At 42.5% G+C, this 20,117-nt stretch overlaps 2 protein-coding genes across 3 annotated transcripts; both read left to right on the top strand.

The window, feature by feature from the left end:
* The first annotated feature begins 1,632 nt into the window (after window positions 1-1,632).
* On the top strand, window positions 1,633-8,206 carry rnf25 (ring finger protein 25). Its single transcript, XM_079281676.1, has 10 exons — window positions 1,633-1,750; window positions 2,039-2,110; window positions 2,763-2,859; window positions 2,981-3,048; window positions 3,159-3,228; window positions 3,364-3,435; window positions 3,863-4,009; window positions 4,575-4,664; window positions 4,776-4,913; window positions 7,190-8,206. Exons 1-10 carry the CDS (start codon window positions 1,737-1,739, stop codon window positions 7,970-7,972), a joined length of 1,551 nt encoding a protein of 516 aa, XP_079137802.1. The 5' UTR covers window positions 1,633-1,736; the 3' UTR covers window positions 7,973-8,206.
* A 3,102-nt stretch (window positions 8,207-11,308) lies between these two features.
* Window positions 11,309-18,907, top strand: kat8 (K(lysine) acetyltransferase 8). Of its 2 annotated transcripts, none has more exons than XM_079281681.1 (11): window positions 11,309-11,690; window positions 12,249-12,323; window positions 13,722-13,903; window positions 13,985-14,038; window positions 14,171-14,335; window positions 14,591-14,680; window positions 14,873-14,985; window positions 15,727-15,824; window positions 16,775-16,925; window positions 17,779-17,933; window positions 18,711-18,907. In XM_079281681.1, exons 1-11 carry the CDS (start codon window positions 11,372-11,374, stop codon window positions 18,773-18,775), a joined length of 1,467 nt encoding a protein of 488 aa, XP_079137807.1. In that variant the 5' UTR covers window positions 11,309-11,371; the 3' UTR covers window positions 18,776-18,907. The 2 variants fall into 2 exon arrangements, with proteins under 2 accessions (XP_079137807.1, XP_079137806.1); XM_079281680.1 differs by having other exon boundaries at window positions 14,845-14,985; window positions 15,727-15,820.
* Window positions 18,908-20,117: the final 1,210 nt, after the last annotated feature.

Here is a 20,117-nt window from a genome sequence, read left to right as displayed (position 1 = left end):
ATAATACATTGAGCACGGTTTATATCATGAAAATGCAGGTTTTCCATACAAACAGAAACATTGCGACATCTTGAAAGATGTACTTATTTGTTTTCAATAAATAACAATTACAATGATATGATGCAATTTTTATCATCTTTCATGATGATTAAATCACAAATTGAATCATGAGTATTAACTGCCCTCCAGTGGCCACAGAGCGGAAACTGCAACACTATATTTAGTGTATATTAGTATCAGTTTAACTTTTATTGTTGTCGATATTTGCAAATCATTATTAGTTTGATTATTACCAACAAACTGGCAGCATCAATGTATGTAGTAATTGTATTATTAACGAGTTGTTTAAATAGTTTTAAAACATGTAAATGAATACTTAATGTGAATTACTGCCCTCTTGTGGCCACAGTAAGTAAGTACAATTAACTGTACTACCATCAAGCTGGATGTATTGAGCATACACCTACTTCCGGTTGAAACATTCAAAATAAAACTTTTACATTTGCTGTTACGGTATTTGGCCACGAGAGGGCGATTTATACACACGATTATAGATTATGGAAACTTTATTCTGCTAAATCCGCCTGTGAACAATGTGAACTTTTTAAACATTGACTCAAAACAACCAAACAGAAAAATTTATCAAAAAGTATAATATGTACAATAAAATGATGATTTCAATTTTAATAAGAACAAACAATTGTAAAAAGTAATTTGAAAATTACCAAAACATAGTTGAATTGAATCATATTAACTCCTTTCCAGTGTCACAGTGAGGAACTGCAATACTCCGTTTACATGTGTGTTAATGTCTGTATAATCGTTATTAATACCAACATGTAGAACTCTCTCACAAAAATACTGAAACATTGTTTTTATTAATCATAATATTATTAAATTGTTTTAATAACTTTTCTGTTACCAAAACAGACAGGTGTGTGAAACAGGTGTGCATTTATAATAACTTCTAGCGGCCACAGTGAGGAACTACAACTGTTTTGAAACGATTCTATTTTATTGCCTATTTGATTGTTAATATTATATTCTAATTTAAATATTAAAATCCATGTTTGTACATTTCTACGATGACTGCACAATCCTGCATTATGTAATGTCAGAAAGAAATTCTTAACATCTTTTAGTTTCTTTGACCACAGCGGGAATTATTTTATTTCTTATTTTCTGGTTTGCGGCCATTTTCTAAAAACAATCCCCAATGTGTACATCTACTGTGTAGTATACTCCCTTTAAAGTAATATTTCCAAATTATTCACATATTATGACTCAAGATGTAACCATTGACCAACTGTAGCCAACTCACGACACATGTTTTGGGCTTGTCCCATACTTGGGTTTCTTAATAATAATAATAATATTTAGAAAACATAGTGGTAGTTACGCACTGTGGCCACTGGAGGGCGATGAACACCCTCAACTCAACTTCCATAAAGTCATACACAATAACATGGATATATTTCCGGTAAAGACCTTCAAAGTAAAAGTTTCAAAGTCGGCAGCAGTACCAACACTTCCTTTCGGCATCATGAATATGGATGTTACGCTTGCTGCAGACGTCACATCGGGTCACATGTGCCGTGAGGTTGCGTGATTTTTAGCGTCGTCAGGGATCGAGTTAACGATACTTTTTTACCGGTGTTGTGTCACGTTTAAAAAGCTCCGTGTAGCAGCTAACGTTAGTTAATGCTAGCTGAATAACGGCTCATAGAAACACCGTCATGGCGGAGAGCGAGTGAGTTTTAATAACTTCGTGAATATTTCCTTCTGAACCTTAAACACACACCATGACACTCCTTGTACTTAACCCACAGTTTATATATTCAGTGACGGGTAATGAGCTTTAAGTAAAATGATGAAATGTGACGTTAGCTGCTCTGATGTAAGCTAACGTTAACTTAGCAACACAGTGTGTGAGCTAACACGCTAACGCTAGCTTAGTGAGTGTGAACGTTAACCTGTTTATAAAACAACAAATAAAGCAGTTAAGTTAAGATAAATAGGATATTTGTTTTCTCCACAGTGTGCTGTCTGAGATTGAGGTGCTGCAGTCGATCTATGTGGATGAGCTGCTGGTCAACAGGAGACAAGACGGGTGAGACAACAAGTTAGCTTTAACGTTCGCTCAAATTACATAACTGTGCTTCAGTAGCTTTAAGGGTTATTTCATCAATTACTTCTTTACTCCACAAGACAGTGGTGGAAGTATTGTTTACTTAATTACTGTACTTGTAGTTACAGTAACAAGTACTGGAGTATTACCATAATGTATGCTTCTTTATACTTATCATCCTCTAACGTTACATCTCAGAGGTACATATTGTACTTTTTACTACATCTCAGAGGTACATATTGTACTTTTTACTGTATATGGTAAAACCACGTATCTCCAGATGAAGTGAAGATAAATAAACTGTTTATAAAGCCTCTTGGATCAGATGTTAAATTCATCGTCACAAAGCTGAAAACAGTTTGTTCTTATTAGAGATACGAGGTTCTCACAGGACAGCGACGCTACAAACATTCAGCTGTTAATACTTACTCCCTGTCTTGAATTCAGGTACTTAAACTTGTAGTGGAGTATCGTCTGAGTAGGCTTGTGATGCTGTGTTGGTGCGTCTGCCTGGTTTGTTATCTGATGAGCTTAAAGACTCGCGGCCTTCTTAAGCTCCAGAGTTGTCTGTTTGTAATAGATTGTTGTTAAAGTGTGTGTGTGTGTGTGTGTGTGTGTTTGTTGTCTCCTGCAGGGACTGGGAGGTGAGCCTGGTCCTGTACCCGTCCACAGCCGAGGACTCCGTCTCCCAGTTTGTCCGACTCACCCTGACTCTGACCCTCGATCAGCAGGTATCGCGTCTCTGTGTTGAGGGTCATCGATACAGCGATGCCAACATTTACTCTCCACGACTCGCAGTTAACTGATTTGTGACTAAAGTGTGACTCTCTCTTCCCTGTTTTGTGTGCTCAGTACCCCTCGTCTTCTCCAGCCATCTCCATTCATAACCCCCGGGGTCTTTCTGATGACAAGATCAGCAGGTAGCCTCCTGCAGCTGTGGACTGCCGCACTGATCCATAGCACCACTTTCTGCTCAATGTTTAATCTGGTGTGTGAAAGCCTGTAATCATGTGCAACCCCTTTCTCTTAGTGTCCAGAAGAGTCTTCAGCTGGAGGCTCAGTCCTGTCTGGGTTCACCTGTGTTGTATCAGCTCATTGAGGTCACTATATGTCGTGCTTTTTAATATCATGAGGAGAATATATTATTTCAGTGGATGATGATCTTATAAGGTAATGATAGTGGTGCTGCTGCTTAACGTCGTGTTTCTAACGGCTCTCTTGTTCTTCTCCTCCAGAAAGCGAAAGAAATCCTGACTGAAAGTAATATTCCTCATGGAAACTGTGTCATCTGCCTCTACGGCTTCAAGGTGCGCTGCTTCTGTCCCGTCTGTCTCTCTAGAACAAGGAGACGGCAACACACGAAGGAACAAGTCATCCAGTTCATCACAAACATTCAGCATCACGTCGAGCTTCAGGGAGCGGTGACGGATATCTTCTGGCATATTGTCAAACGTTGAGAAGATAGTCTGCAGATTTATTGATGATGACAACAAATCAAATGCACACTCGGCACACTGGATCTGGCTTTGTTCATCTTGTAAGGCCTTACAGGCTGGACATAGTTAACACATGACACAGCAATAAAACCACAATTCATTAACAGTTAGTTCTGCTCCTCTAAGTGGCCATAAAATAATACAATGCAGGATTAAACAGCCTCTTGTCTGTGGATGTTTCCAGAAATGTTCCTAACATCTGCCTCTGTAACCTCTTCATGCTTCTGGATGTCCTCAGGAGGGAGAGACCTTCTCCAAGACCAGCTGCTACCACCACTTCCACTCCCACTGCCTCGGCCGCTACGCCAGCCACTCTGAGAGGGAGCTCCGCCTGAGGGAGAAGGAGTTGGAGGAGGACAAGACCAGAGACCGCGCCGCCCGCCAGGTACGATGGCTGCGACGCCTCCGTGTTCTCTGTGAGGAACAAACACGGATGTTGTGAAGTCGTACGTCTGTGAGAGGAAAAGATCGGAACTTCTCAGAGATTAAAGTCACAAATTTAGTAGAAAAAAACTCTTTCACACCACAGAGCGTTAAACACCGCTACAGACTGCAACACTTTAAATCATAATAAAAATCTAAAAATAATAATTCTAATAGTTTTTTTGCAGGCGGAAAAAAAGTCAAACAATTATAATAATCAGTTTTTTTTTTCGTTTTTTACGCCAGCAAAAAAACAATTAAAATCTTCTTTTTTTTTTGGCTGGTGGAATTGGGCTTCCATACAAACACGACGTTTAACGGGAATGTGTTAAACGTTTATTTTCTTGTAAATTTATGAATTTAATCTCCTTTTTTTTCTCACGTATTTATGAATGTTTCCAGCTCCATAATTATTTAGTTTTTCTCCTACAATGACCCTCGTATGACATCATAGATGAAGAGTTCTGCTGAGAGAAGTGATTGGTCATCTTCCTCGGCCAGCTGTTGACGCCCTGCCTCTCCTCTAGGAGCTGACCGTGGTGTGTCCGGTGTGTCGAGAGCCTCTGACCTACGATGTGGACCAGCTGCTGTGCTCTCCGGCCCCTCAGCTGCCGGAGGTAACGACATCTTCCAACGCACGGTTTCACAATCTCACCACGAGGTCCATTACCAGCTGTTTCCAAAGTCAACAACATGAACATGTGACGGCTTTGTGTTCTTTCGCTCAGCTGGACGAAGCGGCGATCGGCTCAAAGTTCCAACAGAAGTGGCGTGAACTCCAGAAGCTTCTGGAACGACAGAAGTCTAAAGGGGGCATCATCGACCCGGAGGTGGAGTCGAACCGGTTCCTCATCCACACCAACGAGGTGAGAAGGAGGCGGACGTCACACGGCCACATGTAGACGAACACACCTGACGCCTGCATGAGGAAGATTACGTTTCCTATGACTCTTTGTTTCATTGCGTCTGTTCAATTTGGATTGGACTGTTACATGTTGCATGTCTTGGCTGATCTTGTATCTTTTTATTGAGTGTATAACCGTTATCATTTATTGTTAAAGCTGGTCTGCATATCATTGTTAGTTTATTCTTTTTATTGTATTCTTTCGTTATTTAGAGTTTTCCTCAGTCGTACACATTTGTTAGATCCTGGGGTACCTCTGGCCCGATACGGGGCTACTTACTGACTCAGCTCTCGATTGAAAGATTGTCGAGCTGGTGTTCTTGCGAGGGAACTCGCCTGGCTCTTCTAACTGCCGTTACTCCCGACGTCTACCCTGCTTCCTCCGGTCTGAGTGCACTCGGTCGAGGGGCCACCCTGACCCCGGGCGCTCCTACCGGTCGCGTCGGTTACGGCAGCTTCCCTCTTCTGGATCCGTGCTCTTGGTAAATGCCAGGTTAGGTTTTAACGGCTAGGATCACTTCTAAAACCGTAAGGGGTTGTTAAGTGGATTCGGTCTCTAGGATAACCTTACAGAACTCAGTTGTTAGACATACAATGGATTTAACTTTTTACTGCCACGAGGAACTTTTACTACTTGAGCAAATAAATGCACTTGAGAATTTTACTTTAAATGCAGATTAGATATTTATTGCAGGTTATATTTAGTTAGTTAGCAAGGGTTAAGCTACAGCTCACATAAGAAGTTACTACACTTGATTCGTTACTTTAATCGTCTTCTTAGGTTATACTCATTAGTTTAGATGCCGAGACGGCTCGGTGGGAGCTGGATTTCAATGGTGCGATGAAAAGGTTCTTTTGGAGTTGTTAGGAGTGAAGGTCCGGCCGGACCCTCGGTCCTCCTGCTCTGCAGCGGAGTCCGTTCAACAGTCCTCAAGACTCAGTACAAAGTCTTTCTAGGACTGCTGCGTTCCTCCGTTGTTCAGTTGTTAAAGTCGAGCAGTGGGGAGAGGAAAATCTCCGTCTTTCAATCTTTGTCCACGAACAGCGGTCTTCTTTCCGTGAACCGAGACGAAGTCCTCGAATACTTCAGTTGCGATCGTCCGTATCTTCTTCTCAGAGCGTCTGGACGGCTCGTGTAGAAATCCCGTCTTGCGGCTTGCAAGCGTCTCCTTTTATCCTTGATTTGGGCTATCTGCTCCCCCCCTCCTATTCTGAACACATGATCTTTATCCCACCCTTATGTGTGTGTGCTTATGTATGGCAAGTACCGGAGTTCTCCTCTTGCTTCTATGAGTCATCTCTTGCAAGAGACTTTGCTGCCGCGTGTCTGTTTTTCCGACCTACGCCCGAAACATCTGTTCCTGACTCACTGTTTCTGGAAGGTTCCATATTCCCCCAAAACCTCTTTCATACACACGCTTTTCACGTCTCAACTCTGTTGCACAGAACATTATTATAATCAGTTCTTACATTTGTTAAATCACTCTATGCATTAAACATTGGTTATATAATGATCATAAACCTTATCTTTGGATTATACTTTAACTATTGATTTCTGAGTGTATGCTTCGTGCTTTTATATCCTGACTTTCCCCTGAACGTGTAGCATGTATCCAAGGCGGCTTCCTCTGGGATCTCAACTCTTCTCGACAACATCGCTGAATAACTGATGGACCTGGAGGTTTGAATGGCTCAGGTGTTTCTAAAGGTGTTGCGTGAGGAGTGTTGGAAGAACTAACGCGCTGCAGCCTCGTTCTCATTCACATGAACAGAGGAAGGAAAATAACTGCATTCAGATATTAGTACATTTTACAACTTTTATGACCTAATGATTAAATAAGCGCTATTCAAGTGTTCGTGCTGGGATCTACCTAAAACAATAAAATGTATCCGCCGAGTTACAGACGAGTCTCTTTCCTAATGTAAATCTATGGGAAACAGTCACATGACGAACCAGGACGTTGTAATTGATGAATCCTGTTGGAGAAATGATGCGCGTTGAGCTGCTGTACCTGGAAATCTGATATTTTGGGAAATCCTTCTTGCTGTCAAACCTCGAGTCAGATAAAAGATGGATGTCAGTTTCATCTCTGTGCTGGAAGCAAAAACAGGCAGGAGGTGCAAACTGCTCGTCTAACGCTATTAAAAGTGATAAATGCATCTCCAACGCTGCGTTATTAACACTGTTCCCGTATAATGTGACACAGAACGTTTACAGAGGTTTGTCAACTCCCACAGACTCCACCTGCTGCTGGAAACCTGGACGCCGACGCCTCTCCTGGAACCCGGGAACCCTCCGCCTCTCATCTTCCCTCCTGTGGAGCTGGAGTCAGAGCGGACCAGTTTGGTTCTGGACTGTCCCACTGCAGAGGAGGTCCGGGCCAGAGGCGTCAGAACCAGGCGAGGGGGCCGAGGAGAGGAGGCCGGTCCAGACCACAGCACCGGAGAGCCGCCGCCCCCATCACGGAGCACCTGGACAAACTGTCTCTGTCCTCAGGCTGCACTGAAGGACCAATAAGAGCCAAAGCTCAGGGGAACCAGATGCAGCAAGTGAATGCAGAGTTGTGTCAGCCTAAGACGGGCAGGGCCGTCTATGCAGAGCAGCAGGAGAGCCTGGTGTCTCCAGACGGTCAGACTGAATGTCCAAAAGATGCTGCAGGCGGTCGGGGCCACCGTGGAAGGAGAAGAGGCCCTCACCGAGCTGACTCGGACACCGCGGCCCGTGGGCGCTATCACTGGGACGGGCGTGCTTCTAAAAGCAGAGGAGGGGGGCCCGGTAACCCGTACAGCAGAGGAGGGGGGCCCGGTAACCCGTACAGCAGAGGAGGGGGGCCCGGTAACCCGTACAGCAGAGGGGGGCCCGGTAACCCGTACAGCAGAGGAGGGGGGCCCGGTAACCCGTACAGCAGAGGAGGGGGGCCCGGTAACCCGTACAGCAGAGGAGGGCCCCACTGGAGCCACGACGGGGGCTTCCAACACAAGGTGGTGGAGAGGGTGAGGAGGGGAGAGGAGGTGCTATGACGAAGGGCAACAGGAGGGCCAATGAACAAATGTGTGTGCGCCTTCAGGATCCGTCTGCGTAGATTACAGCTCTGCACCAGAATCAACATCCTCTGTAACGTCTGCTCCTCTTCATCAGCGCCGTCATCGCTGTCCTGGTCTCTGCTGGGCTCGCTCATGCAGACTCATATTACACACAGATGGCTGTTGCTTTGTGTTGTGGTGCAATATGACCTGAAAGAACTACAAATTAAATTATCTGTCTTTGTCAGTGTGTTAGTCTTCCCTGTTTTTTATATAATTATTCAAGATATAATTATGAGCTTATAAAATGCAATAATTGCAAAATTAAAATATGGCTTACATGTCAATTGGTTAGCAATAATAATCAAGTTGTATAATATTACTCTGACCATTTTGCTGACAGTGGGTACTTTTACAGCCTAATTGAAGTGAATGTGAAGATGAGTGATGATATATAACAGTGGAGCTGATGGAACATGTTCTCTGTGGGCTGAGCCACATTCAATCAATGTCAAACATCCCAGAATGATTTAATGCAAAAACATTAAGGTATCAAACACGTATTACTACTTTACAGTTAAATATTTAACCTTTATTCCATGATATAAAGCAGTAAATAACACTTTGACAAACACGTCAGGACATCTTATTTTAGTCTCAGTATAATATAAGATATATATCATATAATACTCACTATAATATAAAACACATCTATATAATGATGTATTTATAACTATATATCATGTCTCAGCAGGGGCTTCATGTCTCTCACTCCCTAACTGTCCGTGCTGGATCTGTCCCCGTTGTTTTAAAAGGTAAATAAGTTATTAGCATGACGTCATCCAGCTGGCTAACCTGTCAGGTGTTCAGCTGGTGGAGAAGCTTCATGTGCTGCTTCCCTTCCCCGCTAGTCTGCTGTCTGACTGTGACGTCAGGCTGATCTGATATCAGCTCTTCGGCTGAAGGTTCTCCTCTCAAACGGGTCTTGGGGGAGGATCGCGAGGATCGCTTCCGGTTCAACCGGAATTGAGGAAATGACAAATAAGAGACTTGGGATTTACCCTAAGGGCAGAGATGGGCAGTATTTCTATTACTTGTATTTGAAATACGTATTTCAATTATTTTTGAGTAATTTGTATTTGATAGGGCCGATAAAAAATAAACGGATTTGTAACAAAATACTTTAGAGTGGAGTAATTTTATATTTCAAATACTCAAAATACTTTCTCCACCAATCAAAAAACAGTTCACGAGTTCAGTCTTCAGATCTTCCAGTTCAACGGATTGTCTGTCAAGTTAAATATTGTATCTGAGTGTGACAGATGTCAACTAGCTTGATGTATAATTTATGTCTGGCTACATAGCCTATTGTATATGATGGTTATAATATCAAGCTAGCGATCGATGCTAACATGCTAATGATACTAGCATGCTGTCTCGGCTCGTGCATAGCCAGGATTAGCAAGTTAACTTATCAGTCGAGTAGCTTGTATGTATTTAAGAACAGTTTCTTCCTCCATCATGGATCTCACCTGCTCAGGTAAGCCCATCAGTGACATCATCTATGACATCATCTCTGACAGCAATGTTTCCAGTATGTTCCTTCCTCTTTCACAGTGACAGTCAGTGGGTTTCCATTGGACTGAACTGTAAATGTATCCAGGACAACGACATCCTGATGTGTCGAGAGGTGGGCTTGTTTCTGGAAGCTTCAAACCTCCAGAGACTGCTGAGCTCCACCTGAGAGGACACACCTGCCTGTCTGCCTACCTGCCTTTCTGTCTGTCAGACCTGTGACATCACGTCCTTATTCAGAGTCCATCTTGTTCAACGGAGGGTAAACGTGAACTTCCATCATCTCTCTGTGTTTACAGACCTGCTGCTTCAGCCAATCATCAGTGTCAAAAAAAAATGTAATAAAGTATTTTGCTTAAATCATGAGCCTTTCACTTTATTTGGAAGTTAACGAAATTTCCCTTTTCATTAAGATTTTGCTTATTTTTTACTTCATGAATTTACAATATTATGTAATTAAAGATTTTGCTTATTTTTACAACTAAAGATTATTCTTATTAATAATTGTTCTTAATTTTCTAAATGAGGAATTTTAATTTATTGAATAAGAACTTTAATTATTCCTGTATTTAAGTATTTGTATTACTTTTGTGATAAAGGAATTTAATACAAAATATCGTCCGAACGAATCAAACAATGTGAATAAAATATGAACACATACGTAAAACTAAACACACATACTTGTACTGCACAGATACATGTAGTACCAGTACTACTTTAACAAAGTACTTTAAGGGTTGTTGAACTTGGGTCCAGTCGGATCATTTCTGGATGTGGAAAAGACAACATTAAACAACTCAGTGAAGTAATTAAAGTGAAAGTAATTTAGTTTAATAAAGAAAAAGAGATTAAGATCGTTTCGTCCTGGATAACGTAGGATGTAAAGTGGTGAGTAAGTAGATGAAATAAACAGCTTTAAACAATGTCGACGGGAAACAATGAAAGTTAAAAATAAAGAAACAATGGTTGTGCCTTTAGTTTGAGCTCTGTTGTGTGATTGGTTACTCGATATATAGATTATAACCTTGGTGGTAGACCTGAGGATCCCGAACCAGTTTGAAGGTAACTTAGGTCTCCTCTGTGGAGTGTTGGAGAGCTACACATGTAGTCTGTGGTTAGTTCAGGGTCCATAATAACAGTAGGACAGTTGAGTGTCTATGGTTAGTTCAGGTGTCTGTAATAACAGTAGGACAGTCTATTTTATTATTATTATTTTATTTGTTGTGGCTCAAGGTGGGGCGGCGCCCTAGTGCCCACTATTGAACGGCACGCCACTAACTTAATGAAGGACTTTTACTCAAGTAACGGTCAAACCCTACACCCCAGTAAGAATTTTGTTAAAATACACGTCAAATTTCAGTGTGTAAGGCACATTTACCTCAATGAATTTCTTTTAAATAAAGTATTATCAAACTAATAACAAATTATTAACCATTACATTTACACACATAATGGTAGAACCTCAGTTCATCTTTATTTCTTACCTCCTAAAAGGTTAATTTGACAGAACAGTTTAAATGATCTTCTTCAGTACTGGACAGGCAATGTTTAGCACCTCATTATAATAATAATAATAATATATATTATAATTATTATTATTTAAAATTTTTAATTATCTTCAAACTGTGTGGTGCTAAGACTCCTGGGACATGTAGTTATTGAATGTTAAAGCAAGGTGCATCCTGGGAGGAAGAGGGGCGGAAACTACGTCTTCCCGGACGCCATCTTGGTTTTCTTTTCCTTTTTTTTATGAAGACCATCCCCTGAATAATCTGCGCAGGTTCGCAGAGGCGTGTTGTTGTTTTTAAAACGACCGAGGTTATGACTGGCGGGAGCGAGTTTCACAAAAGCTACGATAATAACGGCAAGGAGTCCGAGCCTACAATGGACGTGGACATGGACTCTAGTCATATGGACAGTGAGCGGGGTGACTTGGACAGTAGTATCCCGGCTGCGTGCTCCTCCAACGGCAGTGGCGCGGAAGAGGACGAGGCGGAGGCCCTCGGCCGTTTGAGAGAAGCCGGGTGCTCGAGTAGTCACATCCAGGACGGAGGCGGAGTGTTCTGCGGCGGCAGGGAGCAGGAGGTGTCGGTGGAAATCGGAGAGACGTATTTATGTCAACGAGCCGACAAGACGTGGCGTGAGTGATGTGATGCTAGTAACCATATATATTAAATGTGTTACATATGTAATTATATATAACTAATATTCATAGTATAACCCTCTTGTTTCTGCCCGTTTCATCCCAATTTCAGTTGACTTCCCCTCTGTTTTTTGGGGAATATATTCACACCAAAGTCAATTAACATTTAGAGTAAAGTCTGTTGATTGGTTTGGAAACATGATGTTAAGACGTAATTCAAGGATTTTAGATTCATTAACGTGTTAGTCGGGGCTTTCTGGAAAATTTGGCCTGGCTGATAAAACCATAACAGTGCAATGTTAACAACAAAAGTTTATATTTCACTGGATTACATTAGTCTGTGTTTCAGTTTGGAGCATTATTCGATTGCCGGACTAAACTATGGCTCAACACCGATCAAGTTCTCTTTTTATGAAGTGAATTAACCATAAGTATGTTGGCTCATCATCAAATGGGTATTTAAATCGTATACATCTGAATGCAGTCTGGTGAGACGTTCGGTCCAACTGCAAACTACTGAAAGTCTCCTCCTGCTGGATGTCTCCCTCTCTTCAGATACAGCAGAGGTTATTCAGTCCCGGTTGAATGAACAGGAGGGCAGAGAGGAGTTCTATGTTCACTACGTGGGATGTGAGTACATGACTGCTTCTTAATATGTCTATGAATGCAATGCACATAATACACCTTTACATCTACATCACTCATATATGTCCCTTCTATTTATTGGTTTATTTCATAAGGGACAGTGCACATTAATAAGACATTGCTGTAAGTACGCCAAGAGGCTATTTTTCATCTGTAGTCCCAAGAGACAGATGTTACAAAATAAACCTCAAAACAGAATATATGATTCAATTTACAAAGTTATGGAATATTGACCCTTTACAAAGCATGCAGAAACAATTAAAGAAGAGAGAATATTAATGTATGTAGTATCATCATTCAGGAGACTCTTATACTACGTTGTGAAGTACTAACAAGACGCAGTTAGGTATAGGGTTGGGTACTGAAACCCGGTGCCAACATGGTACCGGTTCCTATACGTCCGGTACCTACCGGACCGAAACGCAATGCAGATTTTGGTGCTTCCTTTCGGTGCCTGAGCCGATTGAAATACTTTTTTGCACTACTCTGATGACTCCGTCCTGGCAGCAGGTAACGATAGCATCGGTCCTCCGCTCCTCACTCGTAGTATTATTACAACCGGCCGAGCCGTGCGCGCTTAGAAGCAAACCCCTCCGTCATTCTAGCGACGCTTCGGCCATGATTTATAAAAAAAAACGAGAACGAGATCTGTGAAACGGCTGGCAGGCTACTGACTTCCTCCATCGACATCCGGGTCCTTAACGCTGCCGCTCATAAGCACAACAACACAGGCACGCAGAACCTTCTTCTTTGAGGTGTAGTGGCGGTTGGCAAATGATGAATTTGCGCATTAGCGCCACCAACTGGTAAAATAAAATAAAATAAGTCAGGAGAGGTGTCGTATTTTGCAAGAGAAGGCAAATATGCTCATATTTCTGCAAAATAATTGCTGAAGTTTGAAGCTGTAGTGTGTGTACAGAGTGTGTGTGTTTTGTATTTATTTATATTTATTTAAGTACACTGTAAACTGTTAACAGTTAATATATTGTTCATAGTTTGAAGTTAAAAAGTTTGAAGCTGTAGTTTGAACCAAGTGTTTTGTATTTATTTATATTCATAGTATACTTTAACAGTTAATATATTGTTCAATTTGAAGAAAAAAGTATCGGTTCAGGCACCGTTTATGCACCAGTATCGTTTTAGCACCGGTATCGGAAAAAGCCCAAACGATACCCAACCCTAGTTCGGCGCTAACCAACCATTTCTTTACTCGAGCGTTAGATGAACTGCATGTTTGTAGTTCTCTGATGGTCACTGGGATGGAGTTCCATTCTCCATCTTTGTTTTGATACCTTCCTTGATTTTTGCCCACACCCTCTTCATCCCCTCCGTCTACAGCTTTAACATGAACCTCCTCTTCTTCTTCTCTTTGGCTTCTTTCAGTCAACAGGCGGCTAGACGAATGGGTGGGCAAGGCCCGCCTGGCACTCACCAAGACGGTGAAAGACGCGGTGAGGAAGAGCACGGAGATGATCGGCAGCGTCGGTGATTTGGGCGAACAGCCCGAGAGGAAGATCACTCGCAACCAGAAGCGCAAACACGACGAGATCAACCACGTACAGAAGGTACGAGGTTGTCTTTTACGAGGGTGCTTCATGACACTCGTGTGTGTTTTGATATTTCTCGAACTGAGTTTTCCTTTGCAGACATACGCAGAGATGGACCCGACAACAGCTGCCCTGGAGAAGGAGCATGAGGCGGTGAGGTGGACTGTCTGAGTGTGTCTCTGGTTACAGATTGTAAAAGTAGAGAGCAAACTGTCTGTGTACTGAGCTCTCCATCGTGTGGTTAAACTCTCGTATGTATTTAAATGCTCATGGTCGCTCCCTCAGATCACCAAAGTAAAATATGTAGATAAGATCCAGATAGGAAACTTTGAGATCGACGCCTGGTACTTCTCTCCGTTCCCTGAAGACTACGGCAAGCAGCCCAAGCTGTGGATCTGCGAGTACTGCCTGAAATACATGAAGTACGAGAAGACCTTCAGACACCACCTGGTCAGTGCTGCCTTCACTTCAGACTCGAGGGAATCCAGCACTCTTTTTAAGTCATTTATTTTGACGCATGACTCGTGAAATTGAGTTTATTTTAAAGTGACAGAGTCCAAGTAATTGCTTGTTTAATATTTTACATTTTGACTCTGATTTGGAAGAAAAGAGACCGAGTTTCTTCCCACCTGTGTAACTCAAATCCTACAGAGTCAATTGTTAAGATGAGCAATCATGAAAACCCTTTGATCTTTGTGTGCTCAGTCTCACTGTCAGTGGAAGCAGCCTTCAGGCAAAGAGATCTACAGAAGAAGCAACATATCGGTGTTTGAAGTGGACGGGCGGGACCACAAGGTGAGTTCACCTGGAACGTCTTTGTCCCGCCTTCATGCCAAATGATATGGATTCATCTGCTGATTCTGTGTTTCCAGTGGAAATATCGAGTTGAATTGCATTTGATTGATTCTGTGAGAGATTGCTGTTCGTCGTTGTGATTCATTGTTGGTCTCTGTTTGCAGATCTACTGTCAAAATCTGTGTCTTCTAGCGAAACTCTTTCTGGACCACAAGACGCTCTACTTCGACGTGGAGCCTTTCATCTTCTACATCCTCACTGAAGTCAACAAACAGGGAGCGCACATCGTCGGCTACTTCTCCAAAGTGAGTTTCTCATGCTGCTGGATAAATACTCTCCTCGTGTTCATATCGCTCTCTCTTAAAGGCACAGTGGGGAGTTTTGTCAGAAACACAGACGGTTGTGAAGCATTTCTAAACGTGATCTAGATATTAATAATAATTTAAACCTGCTTTGGTTCGACGGAATAGTTCAACGCTTCAGTCATAGCGTTGACATCTGTTCCTTGTGTTTAAAGACTATTCAGAGAAACATCAGGCTGCACTAATATTATTAGCAATACATTATTGGTAGAATTACATTCTAGTGGTGGCTGGCGACATTTATTGGAAAAAGACAGATGTTATCATTTACAACATGATTATATCTAACATAAAATTCAGCTTCAAACCATATTTGTTGTTTAGCTTTCAAAAACAATATTTTCTCTGCGGTTAAACGTTTTCCTCTCCTGCTCACAAAGGGAGGAATCTACTTTATTTATTGAGGGTGATGATGATATAAAATAGGATTATTGAAGAACCTCAATAGAAGCTTTGAATGTTCAGCACAGAACTACAACTTGCTTTGATTACATTCATGTATTTCTCTGCATATTTCCCCCAAAATCTGTCGATCAGCGTTTAAAAACAGGATACCTTTGACTTCTCTTTGCATGTTTTTGTATAAATCACATTTGTAAACACGGTCACTGATGCTGCAGTGTTATCTCTGAACCTTTGACCCTCAATGTTCTCAAAGTCTTCGTCTGAACTTCTGCTTCTCAGGAGAAAGAGTCTCCAGATGGGAACAACGTGGCGTGTATCCTCACTCTCCCTCCGTACCAACGCAGAGGCTACGGGAAGTTCCTCATCGCTTTTAGTGAGTGAGTGTGTGTGTGTGTGTGTGTGTGTGTGTGTGTGTGTGTGTGTGTGTGTGTGTGTGTGTGTGTGTGTGTGTGTGTGTGTGTGTGTGTGTGTGTGTGTGTGCGCGCGCGCAACTAAATATACGAATAGGATTTTTTAATAATAAGAGCATATGCTGGCCAGATTAATAAATAGTCATCACAATTGACCAGTTTTTTAATCTTAAATAAATAAATGCAAACTTTTGTTTGTTACGACCTGTTAGCAGCCAAGAAACAAATGAAATGAAACAAAAAAGAATAAAGTCATCTCAGCTTTTTTGAAACTAAAATCATTGAATGTTTGTCAAGTAACTTACATTTTTAGTTGTTGACTAACTGCTGATCAACACCTGCGTCGGTCTGATTTCCTGTTAATTCACCAATCAGCCGTCTGGATGTGAGTCTTTGTGCGTCTCATACTTCAGTGTGATCATGAATAGCTTCTCGATTCAGCCGTGTGTGTGTGTGTGTGTGTGTGTGTGTGTGTGTGTGTGTGTGTGTGTGTGTGTGTGTGTGTGTGTGTGTGTGTGTGTGTGTGTGTGTGTGTGTGTGTGTGTGTGTGTGTGTGTGTGTGTGTGTGTGTGAGAGAGATTCTGGAGTTTTCTCCTCGCCGGCGATGTTTCGGGTTGTTTGTCCGTCGTCCTCGTGAAGCTCAAACATCCACTGTGGACTCCGGGGTGAACGGATTACATTTTGGTGGTCAAAAGTCACCGTTTTTGGCCATAACTCAAGAATTCATATGTTCCTTATGACGATGTCCCACTAATGTCTAACAGGATAAAATGGTTGTGACGTGGATGTAAACTGCATCTTGATGGTTGGAGGATGCTCACAGCTGTGAGGCTGTACTTCTATTTAAACATTAATGGTGTTTGATATTGCAAACACAGTATTCCCACTGAGCTGCTGTGTTTCTGCTGTGTGAGCAGGTTATGAGCTCTCTAAGCTGGAGAGTGCAGTCGGCTCTCCAGAGAAGCCGCTGTCTGATCTGGGGAAGCTGAGCTACAGGAGTTACTGGTCCTGGGTCCTGCTGGAGATCCTGAGGGACTTCAGAGGAACGCTGTCCATCAAAGACCTCAGGTAGAGACTCACACACACACACACTCACACACACTCACACACACACACTCACACACACACACACACTCACACACACACACACACACACTCACACACACACACACACACACTCACTCACACTCACACACTCACACTCACACTCGCACACACGCTCACACACACTCTCACACACACACACTCACACTCACACACACGCTCACACACACGCTCACACACACGCTCACACACACACTCGCATTCACGCATTCACTCACACACTCACGCATTCACACACACACACACACTCACACGCTCACGCATTCACACACTCACGCATTCACACACACACACACTCATGCATTCACACACACACACACACACACACACACACGCATTCACACACACACACACACACACACTCATGCATTCACACACTCACGCATTCACACGCTCACGCATTCACACACACACACACACTCACACACACACATGCATTCACACACTCACGCATTCACACGCTCACGCATTCACACACACACACACTCACACACTCATGCATTCACACACTCACACATTCACACGCTCACGCATTCACACACACACTCACACGCTCACGCATTCACACACTCACGCATTCACACACACACACACACTCACACACTCATGCATTCACACACTCACGCATTCACACACACACTCACACGCTCACGCATTCACGCATTCACACACACACACACACACTCACACACTCATGCATTCGCACACTCACGCATTCACACACACACTCACACACTCACGCATTCACACGCTCACACACACTCACGCACACACTCCAGATGCTCATATGCCCCCCCCCCCCCCTCTTTGTCTCCAGCCAGATGACCAGCATCACGCAGAGTGACATCATCAGCACGCTGCAGTCGCTCAACATGGTGAAATACTGGAAAGGTCAGCATGTGATCTGTGTGACGCCCAAACTGGTGGAGGAGCACCTGAAGAGCGCCCAGTACAAGAAACCACCGATCACAGGTCAGGCCTCACCTTTCACATTCTGCCTTTCACTTTGCTGTTTGTTTTTATTCTCTGGTTGCAATTTAAACAACAAAACCCCAAATTCTACTTCCTTTGGCAGGTAGGACCAGAAAGCTGCAATGATTTATACTGATGATGATGATGATGATGATTGTTATTGTTATTATTATTATTGTTATAGTGCGGAGATAATGACGGTAATTAAGACATCACATGAATATTAGTGTCTGCTTGTCATGTTTTCATGTTCTTCAGGCTTTTCTTCTTGCTGTAATAAACGCTGATAGAGATTCATATTGTGAATGCTGCTGTGACCTGAATAATATCAGCACATCACACACGTGCATTTAGAAAACGCCTCCTTCTGAATGTCCAGACACAATATGCTGTTTACACGACTGGTATCGGATTCAGACTGTCCTCATGTTCAGAATCATCGTGAGTTATTAGTGTGCCGTTAAATGTAAATAGGCTAAATTAGCTTCGTTAACAAGTGAAACCAGCAACAAACAAACGGTGTAAAAACACTTTAAGTCTGTTGAGTTGATCTAATTGGTGTTCATTTGGGAAAGTTGATCACTGTCAGAAGTGATGCCCTCTTGGACTCATGATCGCGGCTCCAACGCTGACGTGAACTCGTTCTCTTTGGACCTCAGAAGGTTCCTGCAGCTCTGACGTGTTGTTCTGACCTAGGATCCTACTTCGGGTCCTTGTTCCCTCTGTGCTTTGAGTCTCTGTGTATCACCGCTCTCCTTTGTGTCGTCTCCTTCACAGTGGACACCATGTGTCTGAAGTGGGCCCCCCCCAAAAACAAACAAGCCAAGTTGTCCAAGAAGTGAGAGGCGGAGCCACATCTGTTCATCACTCCTCCTGTTTTTGTATCATCTGCTAACTTCCCCTGCTGTTCTGAAACCTCATGTATATAGTCATTAGTAGCATCTGCATCAGTATTTTCTTAAAATATGTGAACAAAAGAACAGCCTTGTGTCCTGATTCCTTCTTTCATGATTATCAACTGCTTCTAAAAGTCTGAAATCATCTTGAACACGTTTTAGGCTCTAAACAATAGAAGTATTTAGTGAATAACTTGCCATCGTTACATGAATAGATACCATATTTATTGGTCTGTTTAATTAGAGTTAAGATGTATACGGAGGATAATCTAACGGTAGGTTTAATGTTTGTTTTTAACATATTTAATCTTTAAACTCAGGCTATTGTTGAAGATGATTTCCTCTCTCTGGAGTCCAACAGTAGAAATACTATGGAAGCATAAAAAAAAGAGAATTCTAATTATTTTTTGCTGGCAGAAAAAATGTATTTAAAAAAAAAAACATATAATAATAATCTGGTTTTTTTCCGCCAGCAAAAAAAAAAATATTAATATATTTTTGGCTGTGGAAATGGGCCTCCATAAAGTACACATTTCTGTCGCAGCAGACATGTTGTCTCAGGTGTACCTGAAGAGGCTGCGTTGCGTTCAGGTGTAGTTCCAGGCCTCTGACTCTGGGCTGCTGCTGCTGTTGACTGATGAAGCTAAATGGAACGCAGCCCCGTGGAGATCTGCTGCTGCAGTGAGGGCGGTGTGCCACAGAGGAACAGATTGGGTGGATTGTTCGCTGCAGAAATTCAAAGTCAAGTTTATTCCAAGTGAAGAATGAAGAAATAGAAGTTTGCACAGCTGTTCTTTCTGAACTGCGGTGCTGAGGGATGCTGCGCCTCCATTGGTGGGATGGAGCTCTGCAGCAGCTGAGTTTTTCAGAGTAAGTGCGAGTTGTTCCTGTTCTTCAGTAGCTGTAGCTGTTGACAGCTTGTTGGCATCAAAAAAACGATTCAGCTCTGAAATGTTGACTCGTGTTACATGTGCTGTCTTCTCCTAAATCCAGAGGAGTTCAGCAGACTGTAAACTCACAGCTTCATCTGTAGATTATTAGTTGTTTTTTTTGGGGTGCCCCGAAATAAAAGAAATGTAACTGCCAGTCAATACAACTCCAGGTTTTATGCATAAATGGCGTCAAGGCGACTATAACCTGTGAATGATGTTCTGATGTAACGATGGTAATGACCGCCAGAGGGCAGCAGTGCTCTGAATCTGACCACTGATCAGCTCTTGAGCAGCTACTTTCTCCTCAAAAGACGTCAATACCTTTCATCAGTGGTTCATAGCATCAGTGGTGTTCT

This window comes from Melanostigma gelatinosum, assembly GCF_949748355.1.
Source record: "Melanostigma gelatinosum genome assembly, chromosome: 13".
Classification (NCBI taxonomy): domain Eukaryota; kingdom Metazoa; phylum Chordata; class Actinopteri; order Perciformes; family Zoarcidae; genus Melanostigma; species Melanostigma gelatinosum.
The sequence above is the reverse complement of the archived record's forward strand: the minus strand, read 5'-3'. Positions and strand labels throughout refer to the sequence as shown.

Bases quoted from the DNA above. Each gene is read 5' to 3' on its own strand.
- rnf25 (XM_079281676.1), top strand. The intron at 2,860-2,980 runs GTATCGCGTCTC...TTGTGTGCTCAG, and splicing joins CTCTGACCCTCGATCAGCAG to TACCCCTCGTCTTCTCCAGC. The intron at 3,049-3,158 runs GTAGCCTCCTGC...CCTTTCTCTTAG, and splicing joins TCTGATGACAAGATCAGCAG to TGTCCAGAAGAGTCTTCAGC.
- kat8 (XM_079281680.1), top strand. From the start codon at position 11,372: ATGACTGGCGGGAGCGAGTTTCACAAAAGCTACGATAATAACGGCAAG. The intron at 14,336-14,590 runs GTCAGTGCTGCC...TTGTGTGCTCAG, and splicing joins AGACCTTCAGACACCACCTG to TCTCACTGTCAGTGGAAGCA. The intron at 14,681-14,844 runs GTGAGTTCACCT...CTCTGTTTGCAG, and splicing joins TGGACGGGCGGGACCACAAG to ATCTACTGTCAAAATCTGTG.